General features: G+C 36.9%; 1 protein-coding gene across 9 annotated transcripts in view; it reads right to left on the reverse strand.

Moving 5' to 3' along the window:
* Positions 1–19,447, reverse strand: part of TASP1 (taspase 1) — a 258,318-nt gene that overhangs the window by 221,418 nt on the left and 17,453 nt on the right. For 8 of the 9 annotated variants that reach the window (XR_010376678.1, XR_010376679.1, XM_064475888.1 and 5 more), the window contains exon 5: positions 87–207. Coding sequence is in view for 7 of the 9 variants with exons in the window: in XM_064475888.1 (XP_064331958.1) it covers positions 87–207 (121 nt within the window). In the remaining 2 variants the exon portion in view is untranslated. Of the gene's footprint in view, positions 1–86; positions 208–14,693; positions 14,858–19,447 lie in introns of those variants that run through there. The other variant, XM_064475894.1, reaches the window with a different exon arrangement.

A 19,447-nucleotide genomic window follows, 5' to 3' on the forward strand; every position in this document is an offset into this window, starting at 1 on the left:
TTCAGGAAGGATGAAATGGTAACATCCAGTTTTTTTTGTTTTTTTTTTTTAAAGAACAGAGCTAATGTGCTATGATGTCCACATACCACTTAGTGCTCCAACAGCTCCAAAATTCAAGGACTTTCCATCCATTATGCTGGCATCACACTCAATTTCACCCAGGAGATTTAGGTTAGATCCCATTCCTGCATTTGTAAAAGGAGAATCCTAAAAGATAAAAAACAAAAATTAAAATACCATTAGTCTTAAAGAAGAATTAATACCAGTGCTTCATAAACTCTTCAAAAACTAGAAAGGGAAAGGAAGTGTAGAGAACACTGCCCAACTCATTGTATGATACCAATACAACCCAGCTTCCAAAGCAAGACAAGGACATCATAAGGAAGGAAGACTACAGACCAATATACCTCATGACTACTGATGCCAAAATTTTCAAGGAAGCCAAATGCAGCAAAATATAAAAGGGTTATACACCATGAACAAGAGGGATTCCAGAAAAGCAAGTTTGCCTTAATATCTGAAACTCATTGCAATACACCATGTTAATAAAATAAAGAACGAAACAACAAAAACACCGCAATCATATTAACAAAGAAAAAGAACTTGACAAAATCCAATAATGTTTCATGATAAAAAATATTCAACACGTTAGAAATAGAAGGAAACTTCCTTAACATGATAACAGGCATCCACAAAAGTCCAGAAACAACATTGATGGGAATGGTGAAAGACCCTCTCCCCTAGAATCAGGAACCACACAGCAATGTCCACTCTCACCGCTTCCATTCAACATCATCGTGGATACTCTGGACACGACAATTAGGCAAGAAAAGCAAACAGCATCGAGATTAGAAAGGAAGAAGTAAAATTATCTCTATATGAAGATGACATGATTTTGTATACAAAAAAAAATCCTAAAAATTTCACTATTAGAACTGATAAACAAGTTCAATGGGTTTCCAAGATGCAAGATCAATATGCAAAAATCAATTGCAATTCTATACATAAGCAATGAAAAATCTAAAAATGAAATTAAGAAAACAATTCAACTGACAACAACATCAAAAAGAATAAAATACTTAGGAATAAATTTAACAAAAAAAGTATAAGATTTGTACAGCAAAAAGTACAAAACATGTTTTAAAAAAATTAAAGACATAAATAAATGAAAGGATGACATCTATGTACATAGATCAGAAAACAGTATCTTTTAGGTGGTAATACACCCCAAACTGATCTGATTCAACATAATTCCTTATCAAATTCTAGCTGCCTTTTTTTTTTGTAGAAATTGACAAACCAATCTTATAATTCATATGGAAATGCAACGAAATAAGAATAGTCAAAACAATTTTTAAAAGAAAAACAAACTTGGTGGGCTCACACTTTTAGATTTTATTACTTAACTACAAATTGATCATGTGATACGGACATAGAGCTAAGGATAAATACGTAAATCAATGCAACAGAATTGTCCAGAAATAAGCCTTACACTTACAGTCAATTCATCAGGGATGTCAAAACAATTCAAAAAAGAAAGGATAGTCTTTTCCATAAATGGTGCTGGGACAACTAGATATCCATTGCAAGGGGATATCTGAGAAGAAATCTCAGTCAATCCAGAAAATTGACTCTGTTCTAAGCTAAGACCAATACTACCGTAGGAAACCAGGATAATTTTGGATCAATCTAAAGATTATCAAACACTCGAAATCATCTACCAGATCTGCCAGATCCAAGGAAAACTGACCACAACATTAAGACTTTCCTAATATGAACTGGAGCAAAGGGGTCAAGGATTCGAGACCAGGGCTTTTTGTCCTAATACAGTTAGAAAATTTAATTGTCCACAGAATTTTAAAAGATTGCAGGGTAGAAAATGACAAAAGAGTTGTACAATTAAATAGAAACTGAGGGATACAGACAAGTACTTAGAGCTCGCAGAACAGAACGGCCCACTATGAGATGAGAAAGTCAATAAGCAGGCTTCCTGAAGGATGTAAAATAAAATTCCTGCAGAGACTGTCAGGAGGCTAGAAAATTCCACTTAGTGGATATGATGTGAGCCACGTGTAGGCAGCCGTGAAGTGTTGGAGTCACAGAAGACACGTTTAGGAAAAATGGTTAGCTGGAGCCAAAAGGAGACTGCCCCCGTGCCATTCATCAGAATCCGTACTTCTCTGGGAACATGAGAAGCCATTCAAGCTTTCTGTAGAAGAAAAAGTCAAGACGAGTAAATTGGTCAAGGAAACATAAACTGGCATTCATACACTGTATGAAAAGGAAGGGGAGGGAACTGAAACCAGAGAGACCAAACTGGAGGCTTTTTTACAATGTAGGCTTGAAACATTCACCACTTCATATGAAGTGACAGCAGCAGGAAAAAGGAAGAAGAAAGAGAGAGAATAGGACTGAAACTTCCAAACTGGGAGATACATAAAACCATTAATAAGAAAAGGCATTTTGTAAGATGAAGGGAAGAGACTGCGTAATTAGGTGTGGTGAGTGTGAACAAGGCCTTCCAAGTGAGTATTCTAGCTAAATTAGTTCACAACTAAATCCTGGGAAAGAGATCACAACTAAAGAGGGACAATGGTCTGGAACAGATGAAGACTGAATTCTTGCCCTGGATTATTTCATACATTAAAAAGCATAAAAACTCAGGTCAGAAGTCTCCGTGACGCAAAACAGAGATGGTACAAGTAAGCACAAACAAATTACCAGCACACTCAAGGGATCTCAGTTTTCTTTTTCAGCTCTGCATAACCTCCTTTGTCTAATCACGTGTATCTTTCAAAGTATGTGAGAAAGGAACTGAAATGTGAGAAAAATTTAAAGCATCCATATTTAATAATTCCCAAACTACACATAAAAGATCAGACAGTATATACACCATCTCAATAACCTTTAAAGTGGGATATATCAGCTAGTAAGCACTGCAAAATTAATTTCAATATAATATAAAATTAGAAAGTAAAAACTGAATAAAGTTATTCTAAAAATGAACTCTTGCCTAATGGTTTAATTTGACATTTTAAAAATACATTTAAAAGGATATAAGATATAAACAAAAGATATCTTAGAAGCAATTTTTAAAAGTATTTCTGCTACTTCAAAATACACTTGTAACTTCAAAAGTGTGTCTACTAAACTTTGTTTCTGGCTATCAAAGCATAATAGGGACCGTGTTTGTCCTAGAAAATCAGACAAAAATACATGAAGCAGACAAACTTCATTCAATAGCCAGCACAGGACTGTGATCCTGAGAGAAAGAGACACAAATCAGGTGCCTCAACTTAATCCCTAGAGATTCTTTTTTAGGCCAGAGCAAGGGAAGAGGAACCCAAAAAAAGAGCCAACATTCCTCCACAGGGAAGGAGAAAACGTTGTGTTCAAGGAGGTGGGGAAGGCTAGAATATGCAGTACAGGGTACTGTGAGGAAGCTACCACAGCCCAAGAACCTCTGGAAAAGAGTAAGCTAAACAATTTCTGGAGCTCACACAGACGTTCCCATCGGCCAGAGGGAGGATATCAGGCAAAGTCAGGAGCTGAAGTCCAGAATTGAGTCAAGTCAGCCCAAAAAAGGCGGCTACTCCAGACCAGCACTAACAGCGGTTTAAAGCAGCCTCAAAAGGATCAAAATGACTTTAACAACAGTGTCCCAGAACAAAGTCCTATAATATTTGAAAAAATACCACAATATCTAACTCTCAAAAAGTAAAATTCACAATGTTGAGTACAGTATCAAAGATGACCAGACATGCAAATGAGCAAAAACTTATGGCTCATAACCTGAAGAAATTACCAAACAAAACAGACCCAGAAATGACACAGACAGGATTAGCAAACAATTCTAATATCAATTAACAATGTTAAACTAGCTTTCATAAACACACTCTATATGTTCAAGTATGTGCAGAAGAACATGAAGTTAAGGAGGAAAGAAAAGGAAGTTACAAAAAAAAATCAAACTTCTTGAGATGAAAAATATAATAATCTAAGGTAGAAAACACTTTGGAACAAAAAACAGTTTTAATATCAGGTAAAACTAGGGAAATCTGAATAAAGTATGAACTTTTGTTAATAATAATGTGTCAATATAGGTTCATTAGATAAACAACAAGTTCATACTGTATAGCACAGGAAACTACAATCAATATCTTGTAGTAACTTATGGTGAAAAAGAATATGAAAACGATTATATGTATGTTCATGTATGACTAAAGCATTGTGCTGTACACTAGAAATTAACACAACATTGTAAACTGACTATACTTCGATAAAATATATATGTATACAATAAAAAATTATGATAAAAAGCAGATAGTAGTTGCCAGGGGCCACTGAGAGGAGGGGATCCACTGCAGACAGGCATTATGAGCTTATTCTGGAGGTGACAGAAATGTTATATTTCAAGATTGTATTGATTCTACATTATTGTATACATTTGTCAAAACTCATCAAATTGTACACTTAAAATTGGTGAATTTTATTGTATATAAATTATATTTCAATAAAACCGGCAATAAAGTATACCTATCACCTGGTATAAACTGACCTCCCCATATATTAACTTTCCCCTTATAATATACATAAGCTTTTTATTCTTTTAATTTTTTTTTAATGGAGGTACTGGGGATTGAACCCAGGACCTTGTGCATGCTAAGCACACACTCTACCACTGAGATCTACCCTCCCCCAACATAAGCTGTTTAAATGGTCATTTGTTATTGATTTTCTGACTTGAATCATTTTGTAAAACTAGCAATCATTATGTCCAATCAGAAGTTAGCAATCTGTTTAAATCCTGTTGTTCCCCTATTTAAAAAGTTGCAATGGTTTCCCATCATACTTAGAATAAAATCTGAACTCCTAATTTGCAGAGTTTACAGGCCCTACATGACCTGGCCCCTCTCCCTCTCCCTTACTATGAACCAGCCACACAATCTCCTTGCAACTCCTGAGCACAAGAGGAACACACCCACCTTAGGGCTTTTATATTTTGAAATGCTAAGCTTAGTGAGTGATTATAGTAAGGGAAAGGGTCAACAAATAAAAGACTGCATGTGTGTATATAGAAACACACACATGCTTGTATGTATGTATAAATAGCTGATGCCCCATGGTCATAAGTATTAGAAAGAAGAAAACAGAGTAAGAAGGGACAATGGGGTACTTTTCTTTCAAATCCAAAACTCCCTTCTCCAACATCCTTGCCTGGATTTCTCCCCCATTTCCTTCAAGTCTCTGCTCAAGAGCCATCTAATGGGCGAGTCGGTCCTCCCCTCACTGACAGCACTTCCCCAACCTTTTTTTTCTCTTACTATCTTATTCTTCTTTATGGTACTTTTTGTTACTTGACATTATATATGATTGTCTAATTCTCCCCACAGAATGTAAGCTCCTTAAGTACAATAATTTGTATTTTGAGGTGTTGTATCCCAGTGTCTAAAGTAATGCTTAGCACACAGTAGGTACTCAATAAATATTTGAAGAATGAACGGGAGTTAATCACAAATAGATATAAACAGAATAACTGCTCAATGTGAAGGATGATCCCTGAAGCAAGTGAATGCTTATTGATTTTTGCAGGTTATTTCTACAGAGAAATGCCAGGAAAATGTAATAGAGCATTAAGAATCCAGTCTTTTCATAATTGAGACAAAAGAAATTAAATAAATTCAGGCAACAGAATTTTCAGTTTCTAAAAGATAACATTTTAAAAGCAAAATATTTTTAAGCTTATTTATAACTTTCAAAGGAGACAATGCTTTAAAAAGAAAGATCCTTTTGACTGCTTAACCCAGCAAAGACAGGGTAGGAAGGCCAAGAGGCGAGTCAGGAGCTACACCCCCACCATGATATGGAAACCCTTTCTTATTAATGAAATTTGGAAACACCAAGCCAAGGTAAAGATCTGCAAAGCATTACTCTTTCACTATAAACCACAACCTGTATTACCCATTTAATGTCCTCTGCTGAAAGCATAAAATAAAATAAGAACTGTTTGCAAGGCTATGGGGTATACTGTACCTCTGGGGATCTATTATGAGACCTCTATTAACAGCTCTTACAGATGCACACAATTTAATTTTCAAATGTTGTACAAAAACTAGACTGTCACATTATAAAATCATTTTTATATAAAATGATTTATGTTTGTCCAATTTCCAATCTTCCTTTAAGGAGAAGTTAGACATTTGCAGGAAATTGCTAATATGTTAGTACTCATACACTGCTATTCAAGGGCAAATTCAACAGAGGAATGAAATTATGTAACAATACACTTTCCTATTCAAAATTAAGTATGCTAAGATATGAAAATTATTTTAATTACTGCCTTGATTAATAAGCAGGTAGCTGTATTAATCTGAAACTGATGAGAAAGAGGGAAAAACCAAATATCTTTTGAAACAAACTATTTCTTGAATCTTTTTTAAATAGAGTAATAAAAACACGATGTATACCCCATATTGTTATAGTCTTCAAACTAACACCGGTAAAGACTTGTACAATAAACCTATCCTACCTGACGTTATCCTAAGAATTACAAATTCCCTGGTATTTCATCAACAATTCTCACTATTTATAGGATGAATGGAAGCCAGTGAAAATGTATTACCAGAAACTCATTTGGGGATTTTTTTTATTAAGCAGTCGATGAAGCTCAAATTTTTAAGAACTGGGCTGTTGAAAGATTGCCAATTTAGATTCCTCTGTGGTGGTGTAGGTTAAGATTCATTCATTCAACAAATATTTATTGGACATCTATATGCCAGGCAAATCTTTTCTGTAAAGAGCCACATATGTTATACAGTTCTGGCTTTGCAGGCCACACAGACAATTCTACAGCTACTCAACTCTGCCTTTGTAGCATGAAAAGAGCCAGAGAAAACACCCAAAAGAATAAGCATGGCTGTGTTCCAATAAAACTTTATTTACAAACACTGAAATTTGAATTTCATATAGTTTTCCAGTGTTATGAAATATTATTCTTCTTTTGACTTTTTTCCAACCATTTTGAAAAGGAAAAATCATTCTTAGTTTGCAGGTCATTCAAAAACAGGCAACAGTCCAGATTTGGCTTTCAGGCCATGGTTTACTAATCCTTGACCTAACCCCTGTAGATACAGCAGTGAACAAAACAGAAAAATATCCTTGCCCACATGGAGCCTCAATTCTAGGTAAAGAAGACAGACAATAAGAAATTAAATAAGTTAGATGGCATATTAGATAGCAGTAAATATGATGGAGAAAAGTGAAACAGGAGATGGGAAGTACTGGGCACAGTAAGAGGGCTTCTTTAAGGGGGAGACAAGAAAACCACAGGGGTAGTTACAATTTACTTTTCCTTTTTCTTTCTTTTGATGTAATTTCAGACTTACAAAGAAATGCAAAAGTAGTATAGTATTCACAATATATGAAGAACTCCTATAACTTTCAATGACAATAACCAAAAAAAACTCAATTTAAAAATGAGCAAAGGACTTGAATAGATGTCAATAGACATTTCTCTGAAGACGATATATACAGATGGTCAGCAAGCACATGAAAAAATATTTAACATCATTATTCATAGAGAAATAATTCATAATCACAATGAGGTACCACTTCATACCCATGAGGATGGTTATAATCACAAAAACAAAAAATAAGTGCTAGCAAGAACCTAGAGAAACTGTAACACTTGTACATTGCTGTTGGTAATGTAAGATGGTTCAGATGTTGTAGAAATAGTTTGGTGATTTCGCAACAAGTTAAACATAGAATTAGCACATAACCAATCAATTTGATGCTGAAACAAACACTTGTACAGGAATGCTCACAGCAACGTGTTCATATTCATAGCAAACACTATTCATAGCAAAAGAGTGGAAAACACCCAAATGCCCATCAGTAGATGAATAAACAAATTGAAACATATACACGAATAATGTTGAATAACATGCCACAAAAAGAAATGAAGAACTGATACATGCTACAGTGTGGATGAACCTTGAAGACATAATGCTAAGTGAAAGAAGTGGGACACAAAAAAGTCACATGTTGTATGGTTCCATTTACATGAAATACCAATAGGTAAATCCAGGGAAACAGAAAGCAGATTGATGGTTGCCAGGGATTGGGGGAGGACGGAATACAGAGCAACTGCTTAATAGGTACAGGGTTCCCTTCAGGGAGAGAAAAATATTTTGAAACAAGACAGAGGTGGTGATAGCACCATATTATGAATATTTAAATTCCACTTAAATGTTTACTTTAAAATGACTAATTGTGTGTTCTATGAATTTCACCTCAATTAAACAAAATTATTTCAATTATTTAAAATAATTAATTTTAAATGTAATTTAAACAAAAAAAGGCAGACACAAAAGAATACATACTGCATGATTCCATTTCAGAACAGGCTTTACCCTGGAGTGACTGGAAGGGGCAGAAGGGGCCTTCTAGAGGGTTGCAAATGTTCTGTTTCCTGATCTGGGTGCTGCTTCACTGTGAAAAATTCAAGGAGCTGTCCCCTTACCATGAATCTGTATGCTTTTCTCTATGTATACCACACTTCAATAAAAAGTTTTGAAACTATAATGTAAATTTTTTAAAATAAAATATTAACTGCAAATTTATAAAAAAGTTACCATTGTTGGGTTACAGGACCTAAAAGATCTCTCTGTATCATTTCTTACAACTGCATGTGAATCTACAATTATCTCAAAATTAAAACTTCAAAACAAAATCAAAAAGATGAAAATTTCCAGGTTCTTCCTCCCAAAGACTCTGAGTTAGGTCATGTGAGGTGAAGACAGGGACTCTACATTGCACTTGCACAAGCTACCTCAAGGGATTCTGATCCGCTGGACCCTGGCCCTCACCTTGAGAAATTCTAACCTAAATGAACCTCACAAGCTGCTTAACTTCACTCTCTCCTTGAACCCCACCTTGAGGAGGCTTGTAAAGGCATCTATCAGCAGCAGCACAGAAGAGGTAGAGAGTAAGAAAGCACAATGAGCCATGAGAGGCTACAAAAGATAACCACTCCAGGAGCTGGGATTCAACTTTTGCTAGAAAAAAAAAATTAGATGAACTGGAAAAAAATAATAAAACGTGAGAGAGTCCCTGGCAAAAAGGACATACAAAGGTTTCCAGATTATCATCACAGATACTACCACAAATATTACGCACAAATCATTGATTTTTCTTTGTGTGTTTTCTGTTAAGAAGTAGTGGAATCAAGATAATACAACTGATGTTGGAAGCTAAATATCCTTTAGGAGGTTAGCAAGACAAAGTTTGGAAATCGGTAATATGCTTGTACTTATGGTCATTTCTGGTACATTCTTCACCACAAGCACTGAAAATAATATTTTACTTCTGGGACTGGAAGTAAATAAAGGAACAATTTAGTTCAAGCTTAGTCAGGTCACAGAGTATTTTGATTTGCTTTAGCTCCAGTTCAAACTCTTTGGAGTGATATACTTTGGTCCTGGTTCAAACTGCTTTAATGGGAAATTTTTTGAAAAGTCTTTAGTTTGATTTGAAGTTCATTTGCAAAATAATAAGTTAATACTTTACTCCAATTCCAATTTTAAAAAAGCAAATCAAAGTTCATTCCAGTCTTACTCTTACTTTTGGTAGGAATCTCTGTTGCAACAATTTGCAACCTCTAGAGCAATAAACTGATGCCAATCAAATCATCAGTTCATTTTTTCAGCCCTTCCAACAAGAAAAAAGTTGGCATAAGTGTCCAAGCCTTATTTTCAGCTGTACCTTAAGCTGAAATATAGTCTTGTTTACACAGCTTCCTATACTCAAAAGGGACAGCTGTCACTCAGCCCTGGCATACTGCAACCCTGAGAGAATGCATGCTCCATATGGCCAGTTCTCTCTTTTTTTCAGAAATTAGAAATCCAGATTTTTATGAGTCTCTTGGTTTTCAAATGTTGGCAACAAATTCCAATTTTTAAGAACTAGTCTATGGGCCAATCAACACACATCTGTAAACTGTCTCTTCTGCAACCTCTGGCCTACATCGCTTTGTAAAGGTTAATAAGGTCTCCTATTTCTCCAGATGCAAACTCTGAGCTTTGCTTAAGTCTTCAGTTTTCCACACAATACAGATTTCAGGCAAAGCAGCTCTCTGACACAAATGTCAGTCCTAATATCAAATCATGATTTCATTCTCATGCTTAGTTAAATATTTAAAATATTGAATATTCTTACTTCCTGCCAATTAAACAAGAACGATAAATAAAGCAAGCCATTTAATCTGTGCTGTAGACTAACTACCGTGTGTCAACACACTTTACTAACAGCCAGGTTAGTGGTCAGAAAAGCCACGTATCTTCTGACTATGACAATTAGAATTTGTAATACTTTTTTGCTTCTCCAAAACAAGTCAGATAAGTTTTCTACCCAGAATCCACAAGAAGAATGATGAAATATGATCTTTTTCTCAAGACTACCATGATCACCATTCGTATAGACAACTTCACCTGCAATTTCATCCAATGGTGAACTGCCATTATCAAAATGATAAGAAAAAACAGAGCATTCTCTTTGGAGTTAGTAACTTGGAGCAAAACAAACAAACCAAGAAAACCCAAACACATAAAATGTATACAGTTACATGAGAGGGGGGAATATCAATGTTGAGGTAACATGCAAAAAAATGACAAAGGATAATCAGGTAAAATAAAGGATAGTGAGAATCTTCTATCTATAAATTAGACACCAGATTTTTTGTAAAAGTTGGCTCTTAGGTTCTTGGTGATAGCTAAAGTGATTTTAAATTCAAGGCAATAGGCATTTGAAATTAAACAAGTAGTAAATTTTGAAGAAATTATGGCATTCAGGTGGACAATATTTACAAGAAAAAAATTTCCTAGGTAAACAGAGAAACAGCAACGAGGTAACCAACCTAGCAGTCTGCTCAAGTATCTGTCCGTGAAGGTCACATGAGCTCACCCAGGCCTTGCCTTTCCACCTTCCTCCCCAGCTCTGCCGCTTCGCCATTTCTCTGCACCTCTCTTAGGTTACAGGGAATGTACTTGAAGAGTGTAAATCTACCAGTTATAATGCCCTTGTCTAGTTCTGAAATGAAGAGGATGAAACTACACTAAAACTTTTTTTACTATTAGTAAATTCTACTTAACTGTGTTAGCCTTGTTTTCCATGGCTGACTAATTGCAGAATGTGGACAGTAACAGAGACCTGCAATGTAGAAATCACAAGAAGAGCATGGGTTCCTCCTAATGTTTAGTACAATGTTAACTTAAAAAGCTGAATTTTCACAATTGGAGCTAATTGGAAGTCATGGTATCTGTTATCACTGGACAACAGAAAACAAGGTCAGAAAGAAGCTAGACAGATCATCCAACTTAACATCCAGTTTGCAAGTAGTTGATTACCACAGCTTAAAAGATCTCCAGGGAAGTTGTAGCCACGTGATAGGAACATGTTCCGTCCAAGAGGGGGATTCACCATTATAAATAATCTTAGTTTGTGTATAGAAACCATTAGCTATTTGCAAGTCCATTTTCAGGTCACTGAAGAAGAAGCCCAGAAAGCCTATTTTCATCCATGTGCTGAAAACAAAGGGATTACTTCTGCAGTGGTGCTGCCCGTTCTTAAGAGTTAGTCTCTAAAACAGGGTCATATAGTAACACTGTCACCCAAATATTAGTTATGAACAATTAAAATATGATTTACTGAGATACATACTATTGTTTACATTTAGGTTTTTAGCTGAATAATATCACACTAATGAAGACTGGAAAGTTTAAGAATTAATGGACTCTAACCAATAGATTCCAGCAGAGTTAGTCAGAAAACATTTTCACTAGGCCCAAATGAAGTATCTTTCATTCATTAATACAGAACCACAGGGCATACTTAGACATCAGAGGCTCAATTATCTAAAAAGAGCTCCTAGGGAAACTAAAAACTTTCCATTTTCATTCTGTAACTGCTCCTTAATGACAGAAAGTATTCTTTCTTTTCTGGCATTCTCTCTTTTCTGTCTACCTCAGGACATATTTACAGATGCACTGGCTGCTTTACAGACATGCTAAAAGTTCGTGCCGTGGTTGATCAAAGTAGAAATGCCTGAGGAAATTACTCAACTCAGACAGCCCGGAATTGTATCTAGCCAAATAGTTACAGTGTTCCACTTTTAACATGTGTTAAAGTAATATTTTAGCCATCCTGGATATAAGTTGAGAGAACATTTGTTTGCATCACACTCTGTGAATACTTGAGTCAAATATAGTATGTTGAATACCCAATTTTAGTATTTGTGACAGTTCATTCTTTTAACTGTTCAATTACACACACACACAAAAAAAAAATACTTTATGTTAAAAAAAAAAAAACCTAACACACAACAGCATCTGTATTAGGAACTAAGATTTTTTAATGATCTTCTTGAAGTGTCCAAACTTTTTGGAAATGTCAGAATAAATGCAACTAATATTGCTGTTTGTTTTAGAGCATTTGCTGACCTGGCATACAATATTCTATCAAAAAAAAACAGGAACACGTTTTTATTATTAAAAGTATTTTAATAAAAAAAGAGCACTGCCTACCTGTATTCACCTCCTTTCTATTACTAATCTGCCTAATTTTCAAATAAACACATAATATCATTAAGCATAAAAATGACATCACAGCAGTTTATTTTCATGGTTTTTTTTTATAAAATTGAAAGCCACAGAATTGCAAAGAGTTTCTTGTCAAACGTAACACAATCTCTACAATAAAATATTGGCGTCCACAGACTTGCACATCTGAAATAGTTTTAAACTGTGTTTTAGTTGGATTCTCTACGATGTCCAGGAAGACATTAGCACACATGGTACCTGAAATTGTCCTTTCCACATGAGCTACAATAGAAAAGAAAAATGTAGCTGTTTCTCTAGTAAAGCCAAATTTGGCATCCACTTATACTTCCCTTCAACCTAAATAATTACACCTTTTAACCATGTTGACAATAATATAGAAATATCACTCAAAAAGAACCTAACAGACCACGGAATTATAATGACATAAATCATCCTTCTATCAAATGTGAGTGAGGACGTGGTCAGAAATGGAGGGGAGAGAAGGGTATTACTAACTTAGAAGAAGTAACTTATAACAATGCTTTTTATTTCAGACTTCCAACCCACTAGAAAATGTTAACATCTGCACACACTCCAAAAGAGGAAAATATAAATAAGTTCCCCACTCTGAATTTTCTGAGAAGCCTCTGAAGTGTTATAGCGTCGATGCCCTATGTTAAATGCACGTCAAGAGCTATCAGAAAATGCATATACCAGTAAGAGGCTGGACCCCAAGTGAGAATGACTGCCAGGAAAAGCTCCCTGGTAGTGGGAATGGCCAAAGAACTTTGTCAACTGGGATGCCTAGGATTCAATTTTAAGCTGTTTGTTCTGCTACAGTGAGATGCAATCCTTCATTATTCTAACTCTTAGGTAGTCTGATATACACATAAAAATTAGATGACAGGAAGACAAAGAGAATGAATGAAAAAAATTAATGTTTTATTTTGCTTTGGAGCAAGATTTAGGATATGATCTCAATGAGATTCCTAAAAATCATGTAACTTAAGTTTCTTCCTCATTCTTTTCCAAATTTGGCATAAATGCCCACATTTGAGAGATAGACAAAAACTTCAAATCAAAGGCTGTCTTTCAGTTGACCTTCATGGTATCAGCCTGTGATTTTGCTGAACACAGAAAAATCTTCTTAGCCTAGCCCTTCATTACCAAAAGCAAGAAAACAAAAACAGATTTTAGATTATAAAATTGATGCTTCAAATGATACAGATTCAAACACACACACACACACACACATACACACAATGATTCAATAATTACAACACTATAAATCCCAAGGGCCAATGAATCTAATATCTCTATTAATTTTGAACAAAAAGACATTTTAGGCTCAATCCAAAAGTCTAAATTGCTGCCACATAACCAAAACACAGAATTACCACCAACTCCACCACACTAGCAAACGTAGCTTTAAGCAGCACAAAACTGAATCCTAAACTGTAGAATATTCTTGGAGAGTAGTAACTCCCACAGTGGAATAGGGGCTCATATATAAAGCTACAAGCTCCTTAGGAACTGCTAAGTCTGCTCTTGGACTGTATCTTCTACCAGATTCAGCCAAGATGAATTCATCTAGTAAGGTCCACACAACTCATCAAGAAATGGCTGGAAAAGGGTAAAAATGTTTCCAGGTCCCCATCAGTACGAAGCTCTGTGCTGTTAAAACATAACAAGCACTGTATTTGAGTGTTTAAAGCCAGGTCAAAAGCTAACATACAGAGGCAGGAGGGTACAGCTCAATGGTTGAGCTAACGCTTAGCATGCATGAGGTCCTGTATTCAAAAGCTAATATACAGCTTTGATGCAGCGTAAAAATCTAGAATGTGATCATTGATTCCATTTTCTTTTTATTCTAAAAAAAAAAATTAAAAGGAAAAAAAAAAAAAAAAAAACACTGCTTTTCCATTAAGCAGGTACTTCTGTGCTGGAGGGCACGTTTCATCTCTAGAGTCTTAGAAAAAGAACAGATGCACCTAACGTGTGAACACAGACAGTAAGTTGCAAGCTGCCCCTTAGCACTAAAGGCAAGAACCAGCGTCAGTACTCAAAAAACAGTGGTTTAGAAAGAGTGTAACTTACTTTTACTGTCCCAGGCTAACTGGGCTCTGTCTGGTGCTTCTTTGTCTGCACTTGGCCACCCACAGCCTGTCTTCTAATTAAATCAATGCTCTAGCAGCAGAGCAAGCAAACAAGTGGCCTCCCATCTGCGTACAGATCTTCAGGACACATTTCCCTTGGTCAGAAGGTGGAAACTCTTGGGAGAGGTGTTTTTCTCTGCCTCTTCACAAGAAGAACATGGACACTTGGCTGGATGCAACTCCATGAAGTGTAACTGTGTGTGTACACCTCAAAAAATAAAACAAAAAATGCAGAGAAACATAAAGACTCTATAAACAGCTGGAACACACAGAAATACTGAAGCACCACTGGAAACACTGCTAAACAGACAGCAAAATAGGGTCTTTGACTGAAATAATCAATGACACCAAGTTGGATTAAAAAAAGGGGGGGGGGGGAGCATCAGAAGTCAAAATCCAAATTTCATGCTATGAAAACATTTTAAGTACTGCAGAGGAAAGAAGGTAAAACTCCTTCCATCACATACACAAAAACAGGACCTCCCCTGCCATTACAGAGAATAAAAGATATTACCAATGGAAGAGAAAATGAGACTTTCAAGGGTAGTAGATCTAAAACTGGACTCCTCAGGCTCATGGTTAACGGGCCCTTGTGTATCTGTGAGCTAAATGCAACTGGTGGTCTTTCCAATGTGTTCAGCCCTATCGGGGAGGGAAGAGGAGGAAGAACCCACTGAAATAACTCACTAACCCACTGAAATACTCAGCCACCCTCTGCTTAGGAAAAGATTATTTCTGCAAAGCAAAAAATGTGCAGGAGGGAGATGCTCACCTACTTAAATAATTCTTAACCTCTCAAATAAACATAAACGACTATAAAGCAGATGCCTCCAACTTTTTTGCAACAAAAACCCAACACAGAAGTGAGGTAGGGAGCAGGTGTGGTTCGGCAGCTACTTACAAAGAAACCCCACAAGCGACTTGCTACAGGCTTGATGAGAGAAAGAGGGTCGTATCAGATCTTACCAGTGTTCCCTTTCATCCTAGATACACCCCTAACCCAGCAGCAAGCCACACCATCTTCATGACCACTCATGAGCATCTCAAGGACTGGCAGGCCTTAGATGCTCTCCCACCCGCTGAGGCACACAAGCAATTCCAGCCAGAAGTACACAGTCAAGGGAATGGGGTGTGGCCTAATCCCGTAGCTGCACAGAGGCCTCAGCTGGGGTCCACCAACAACTGACTACCCAACAGTGATGACATCTGGAGATCCTTGGGTCACAGAAATGCACACAGAGCTGGCTCTACACTTTAAGGTGTAGAGGTCAGATAAATGCATAATAATATTATATTAATAATAAAACTATACAATATTGCAAATACCTACTTTTTGTCTCTCACAATCCAAACTATTAGCCATCTGGATAAGAAGTTACTTCTTAAAGGATTTTCCTAGAGTTGATAAGCAAGCACTATATTGGATTCGATAGAGATCCAAAACAATGAACCGTTTTTAGCAGACAAATATAAAAACTTGTGCCCAGTATAATCTGCTCTTTAGATGCTAAGGCATTTGGACAACAAATTAGTTTCAACCATGAATTACCACCTCTCCTGACCACAGGAAGACTTAAAGAATGACTCAAGTCAAGAGAAGAACTGCAGGGTCCACTTAGAATAACATAAGTTCAATGAAACATTTTTAACAAAGGAGCCTGTGCAATTTGCCTCTTACTATATGAAATTTTAAAAGCTATATCTAATCACTATTTTTAATGCACAGTATTCTACCTACCAAAATAATCAGTTTTCAAAATGAATTAAACAAAACCTCTCAAGGACACACTGAGATCTGCAAAATCCCAGCCAGATTCATCAGTTTCCTCATACAAGACTACAAATAATCTCTCAAGTTTGTCATTCATATTTCACCTAGTATTCCTTATTAGAACTTTTTAAACCAGGTCTTGGGACTTATTAAAAAAAAAAATACTGCTGTGTGAAGGGAGCTTCAGTATTTTATGAGTTCATCTTCTATCAGAATTTATACATCTTTAGCGGGGGCATCGTGACTCACCCAGAGTCCAATCCCCTCACAGAAGAAATTCATATTAAAAGCCACTCATGTGAAATGTACATTATGGTCTAGAATTTAAAATCCACCATCGCTGCCTGAACCAAAACTATTTCAAAGGCAGCCATGAAAGCAACCGTCTTTCAAATGGATAGCCCTGGATATGAAGACCAGATGGTGTCACAGATTTGTCTTCTCTACTCTGAGAAGATAAATCACCTACATCATCAAAATATGATCGATGAACTGACCTTTCCATTTCCTTCCCCACATTTTGAAGATAAACAAAATGCACTTTGGCATCATCTCACCCATTTCCACACTGCAGAACCTCTCATACAGTAGTGGCCACCTTCCCTCCCAAAACCCTGAAGGGAGAAGCTAGTCAGTTCCTGCTAATAGGCAGGAACGTATGCACTAGCGCACCTCCCCTTCCACCAGCCACCCCTTATTTAAATGAAGGGAAACATCCCCTCTGGTGTTCAGAAGTCATAGTCTTAGGATAACACAACTTCTCTGTCCTGGTAGATGAGAAAAATGGAACCACACAAGGTAACGGGTTTCCAAGAAAAGCCCAAAAATGATTTGTCTAGGTGCCCTGCATAATTTATAGAGGCCACCAAAACACATATTTTTTTTAATTATAAATTTTATTTTCTTTCACCTTGTCTCTTCCTCTTCTGTGGCATCAACTTGAGGTCAGAGTATTTTTTCACTATTTGGGTAAGTGCAAATTTTCACATTTTTCAAAATACAAGGCTAGATATACCTTATAGCCAATAAGCACCATTAAACTATTTCAGTCGTTTCAATCCACAGTTGGTAACGTGCTCGAGAAATTCACACCAATTTTAGTTATCTGCCTAAGTAGTAATGTAACAAGCATGTCTAAAATGTACAGTTTTTAAAGTCAAAAAGTATATCACGAAGCCAAAAAACTAAAGTATGATGACTGTCCATATCTCTTAATAATTAGGATAGAACTTATTTCTACTAAATAGATTGATCAAAACTGAAGGTAAGTGGTTAGTCAAATTAAACATAACACAGTATAAACTGAACTCTCTGGGACTTTCCAGTTGGCTGAAAGGACTTCATATTGTTACTTATACTTCTCTAAGAACAGAAGACATAAGAATCCAACTTTTATGTATCTTTCCATTGGCCCAAACTATTATAATATCTCTTCAATTAAACTCTTTATTTGAAAACGTCACCCTGTTTAAAGGTGATGAATCACAAGTATACAAGGTGACAACTTATGCAAGGTGACTGACGGGGGCAGTATAAGCATGACTTCCAACATAATTCTTAAGATTCAGGAAAATGCTTCCTTAGTGTAGCCTTAACCGTTAAACTACTAACATATATCTCAAAGATTCTATATAGAAATGAATTTTTAAAGACAACTCACTGAAATTTTTCCCAAAATGTAATAGTGAAAGAGGGGAAAGTACACTAAACTCATTCAGGCCACATAACACAGTCCACTCAAAAAACATTTTTTTTGTTTAAAAAAAAAAAAGATGTACTCTCTCCTCACGACTACAACAAAACCACAACTGACTGTGAAACAATCATCAAAAATTAAAAAGACTGGAACCTAGAAAAAAGATCTTCTTCAACTGGAAACATGAAGAGGGAACCACAGAAGGAAGGTAGGGGGGTGGGTTCACAATATAATCAGGCCCCATACCACCCGGGTGAGTGACCAACAAGCTGAAGAACAGTTAAGTCGCAGAGGCCCTCCCACAGGAGTGACAGCTCTAAGCCCCATGTCAGGCTCCCCAGCCCGGGGTTCCGGCACTGGGAGGAGGAAGAGGCCCCAGGACATCTGCTTTGCAGGCCAGTGGGGCTTAACTCCAGGTGCCCCATGGGACTGAGGGAAAAAAAGACTTCATTCCCTTGGGAAGCGTACACAGAATCTCACATGCACCAGGTCCAAGGGCAGAGGCAGTGATTTCACAGGAACCTGGGCCAAACCTGCCTGCTGGTTTCGGAAGGTCACCTGGGGACATAGGGGACAGCTGCAGCTCATCCAGGGGACATAAAAGCTGGCGGCAGACATTCTGGGAGTGTTCATCTACATGAGCTTTCCTGGAGGCTGCCATCTTGATTGGATCATTAGCACGAAGACCTAGCTCCACCCAACAGCCTGCAGGGAAGCCTCAGATCAAACAACATACTGGGTGGGAACACAGCCCCACCCATCAGCAGACCTCCTGAGCCAAAATGCCTCTAGACACAGCCCTACCCACCAGAGGTCCAGGACCAAGCCTCACGCAGCAGTGGGCAGGCACTGGCTCCTCCTGCCAGGAAACCTACATAAGCCTCGAGTTTAGCCTCATCCACCAGAGGGCAGATACCAGAAATAAGAAAACAACAATCCCAAAGCCTGTGGAAGGAATCCACAAACACAGGCCAGACTCTACACTGGGACTGGCTGGACCCTGGCCCTTGGGTGACAAAAGAGGAGTGTACTGCTGGGATGCATGGGACAACTCCCAGAGGGCCACCTCTTCAAGGTTGAGAAATGTAACTAACATACGTAAAAATACAAATAGAAAGACAGACAATATGAGGTGGCAGACGAATATCTTCCAGGCCAAGCCACAAGATAAAATCCCAAAAGAAGAAATGTGATGAGGAGATAGGTAATTTATCTGAGAAAGAGTTTA

This window comes from Camelus dromedarius, chromosome 18 (genome assembly GCF_036321535.1).
Source record: "Camelus dromedarius isolate mCamDro1 chromosome 18, mCamDro1.pat, whole genome shotgun sequence".
In the NCBI taxonomy this organism is placed as follows: Eukaryota; Metazoa; Chordata; class Mammalia; order Artiodactyla; family Camelidae; genus Camelus; species Camelus dromedarius.